General features: G+C 57.1%; 1 protein-coding gene across 1 annotated transcript; it reads left to right on the top strand.

Annotated features, from left to right (window-relative positions):
- Nucleotides 1-445: 445 nt before the first annotated feature.
- On the top strand, nucleotides 446-2,938 carry LOC104129773 (keratin-associated protein 10-7-like). Its single transcript, XM_009642737.2, has 2 exons — nucleotides 446-469; nucleotides 1,601-2,938. The coding sequence occupies exons 1-2, from the start codon at nucleotides 446-448 to the stop codon at nucleotides 2,936-2,938; spliced, it is 1,362 nt and encodes a 453-aa protein (XP_009641032.2).
- The last annotated feature ends 323 nt before the right edge of the window (nucleotides 2,939-3,261 follow it).

The raw sequence follows: 3,261 nt of genomic DNA on the forward strand, positions 1-3,261 counted from the left end.
GTATGCACAAATTGCCCCCCATATGCACAATCCACCCCCCATATGCACAACCCGCCCCTGTATGCACAACCCGCCCCCCTGTATGCACAAATTGCCCCCCATATGCACAATCCACCCCCCATATGCACAACCCACCCCTGTATGCACAGCCCGCCCCAGCTGCTGGGCGTTAGAGGGCAGATGGGAAGCGCTGCCAGCTCTAACCAGGGACTGGGAGAAGGACATGGAAGGGTCTCACGGCACGAAGGCAACGCCATGCGTGTGCAGAAAGAGGCCAAGTGATGGGCTGGCCCCATTTCTGGGGACCACCAGGACATTTCCAGGGACTGTGAGACCACTAAAAAGCCATAAAAACGCCTTATCGGGTGAACTTCTGCCCTGCAAACCCCCCGGAGCAGGGGATGCCACTGCTGCCTGGCCTCTCCAAATACCATTCAGTCTTACCATGCCAGGCAGGAACATACAAAAGGTAATTACTCTTACGATGGGGAGCTGACGTTCAACTACTCATCCTCGGGGATGAGTACACTGCTGCTAGTCACGGCGAGCCTTGCACACAGGCCAGCTTTTGCATAGGAGCTAATAGGATATGTCGTGGGCACCTCATGCCTTCGAGGCACGTTTAGTAGCTATATAAAAGCTCTCCTTCTCTTCAGGCTCACTGGTCACATCACGAAGCTCTTCTCACCGGGGAGCTGGGTAAGTCCAGTTTGCGCTGAGCCGCTGCAGCTGCTGGACTGCAGATTTATTTCTGGGTTTTTTTTTACGTATAACAAATGCTCTATGGGAACTTTGTAAAACGAGCCGGTCGGAACCGCTGCGTTGGAATTGCTTACGGAGTCTCCAGCTGGGCGTCTGAGTCCAAGAGGCTCTCCTGAAAAACATGAGGACAGGTTGTTGGCGGCGGTTGGGGTGCTGCTCTTGTTGTTTGCTTTCGAGGGTGCCTGACAGCAGCCCGAGCAGCTTCGGTGCGTCAGGGTGCATAATGCTAGAAGAGCTGCAAGCAGGTTTGTGTTCGGCTGTGGTGTCGCTACCCTTTAATTGGCTTTGGTTCCCTAATGAGCACGAACTTTGTGATGTTGGGACAGAGCTGTGAACCTCTGCCCGCCCGCGGTGTGCCGGCATTGCCGAGCAGCGGCGCCTTGGGCGCCCTTTGCCTCTCCTGCTGTGGCAGATGTGGCCAGAGGTTCAAGGTTGTTTCCTGGCTTGGGCTTTTTTCGTGATGCAGTAGCAAGAGGTCAGTCGCCAACCAAAAGCGGGAGGGGAAAACTGGATTGAATGGTTGAAAGGCAGCTCTGAGATCAGCCATTCCGCTGCTGACCTCCGTTTTCCCCTATGGAGGTCCAGGTGATGGGGAGGGAGTTGCAGCCTGGGGAGTTATTTAGTGGTAGGTGCCTCTGAATTCCCCCACTGTTTGACTTAGTGCTGTGTTTCAGAGTTAAAAACAATGGCTTGGGTGGTGCTGGCGTGGTTTTGAGGCCGTGGCATAGGCGGGCGGTGTCCCTGGCACCCTGTGAAGTGGCACAGGCAGCAGCGGGACCGCGAGAAGCTCGGCCGGGGACCTGGCTAAAGGCTCTGCTTTCTCACGTCTTGGTTCCAGTCCTGCCAAAGCCTCACCGAGATGTCGTGCTACCTACAGCAGTGCCTCCCTCCAGTCCGCCAGGAGCCCATCCACATCCCGTGGCCCCCGATGTACGCTGCCAGACACCCACCAATGCCTACCTGGCACTCGACGCTGTGCACCCCACAGTATGTGACCCCCTGCCCACCCCGGCAGCAGATCATGTCCTCCAGCTTCTCCCAACAGCGGTGTGTGACCAAGTGCGTGCCGCAGCAGCAGTGTGCAACCAAGTGCGTGCCGCAGCAGCAGTGTGTGACCCAGCACATCCTACAGCAGCCATGCGTGACTCGGTGCGTGACAACCTGCGTGCCGCAGCAGCAGTGTGCCACCAAGGCCGTGTCGCAGGAGCCCTGTGTGACCAAGTGCGTGCCACAGCAGCAGTGTGTGACCAAGTGTGCAACCCCCTGCGCCCCCCAGCAGCAGTGTGCCACCAAGTGCGTCCCCCAGCAGCAGTGTGCGACCAGGTGTGTCACCACGTGTGTCCCACAGCAGCCGTACCCGACCAAGGGCGTCCCACAGCAGCAGTGTGCCACCAAGTGCGTCCCGCAGCGGTGTGTGACCACGTATGCCCCGCAGCAGCAGTGTGCCACCAGGTGCGTCACCACGTGCGTCCCGCAGCAGTGTGCCACCAAGTGTGTCTCGCACCAGTTTGTGACCTCTTGTGCCCCGCAGCCGTGTGCTACCACATACATCCCACAGCAATGTGCAACCAGGTGTGTGACCAAGTGTGTCCCGCAGCAGTGTGAGACCAAGTGTGTCCCACAGCAGTGTGCCACCAAGTGTGTCCCACAGCAGTGTGCCACCAAGTGTGTGCCACAGCGGCGTGTGACGCCACAGCAGCGTGTGACCAAGTGTGTGCCACAGCCGTGTGCCACCAAGTGTGTCCCACAGCAGTGTGAGACCAAGTGTGTCCCACAGCCATGTGCCACCAAGTGTGTCCCACAGCCATGTGAGACCAAGTGTGTCCCGCAGCAGTGTGCCACCAAGTGTGTGCCGCAGCAGTGTGCCACCAAGTGTGTCCCGCAGCAGTGTGAGACCAAGTGTGTCCCGCAGCAGTGTGCCACCAAGTGTGTCCCACAGCAGTGTGTGACCAAGTGTGTGCCACAGCCATGTGCCACCAAGTGTGTCCCACAGCAGTGTGCCACCAAGTGTGTCCCACAGCCATGTGTTACCAAGTGCGTGCCACAGCAATGTGTCACCACATGTGTCCCGCAGCCTTGTGCCACCACGTGTGTCCCACAGCAGTGTCAGTCGGGTGGAGTAAAAATCTCCAGCCACTCCAAGAAGTACTGCTCTGCGTCCAAATGGCCCTGGTAAAAAGGAGTGGGGGTGGAACGGGAGGTCCACAGCAAAAGCGTGAGGTGCAGCTTGGGGCAGGGGTTATCTACCTCCTCGTACCACCCACCGACTTGTTCCTATGGCTTCAGTCTGCTTTGGCTCTGTTTTCCAGTCCTTCCCCTGTAGCTCGGCCCTACTTTGGGCCAGGGTGTGATTCTATTTCAATGGCTGCACTCCAGGTGCCGGTGGCTTGTGCCTTCATCTGCTACAAGGCATAGTTCAGTGGGATGTTATTAAATTCTCACCTAATTGAAACGTAGGGTGATTCTATAAAAAAAAATTAAAAAAAAAAAAAAAAAAAA

This window comes from Egretta garzetta, unplaced genomic scaffold (genome assembly GCF_000687185.1).
Source record: "Egretta garzetta isolate BGI_Z169 unplaced genomic scaffold, ASM68718v1 scaffold487, whole genome shotgun sequence".
Lineage (NCBI taxonomy): Eukaryota > Metazoa > Chordata > Aves > Pelecaniformes > Ardeidae > Egretta > Egretta garzetta.

Bases quoted from the DNA above. Each gene is read 5' to 3' on its own strand.
- LOC104129773 (XM_009642737.2), top strand. From the start codon at position 446: ATGCCAGGCAGGAACATACAAAAG. The intron at 470-1,600 runs GTAATTACTCTT...TCTTGGTTCCAG, and splicing joins CAGGCAGGAACATACAAAAG to TCCTGCCAAAGCCTCACCGA.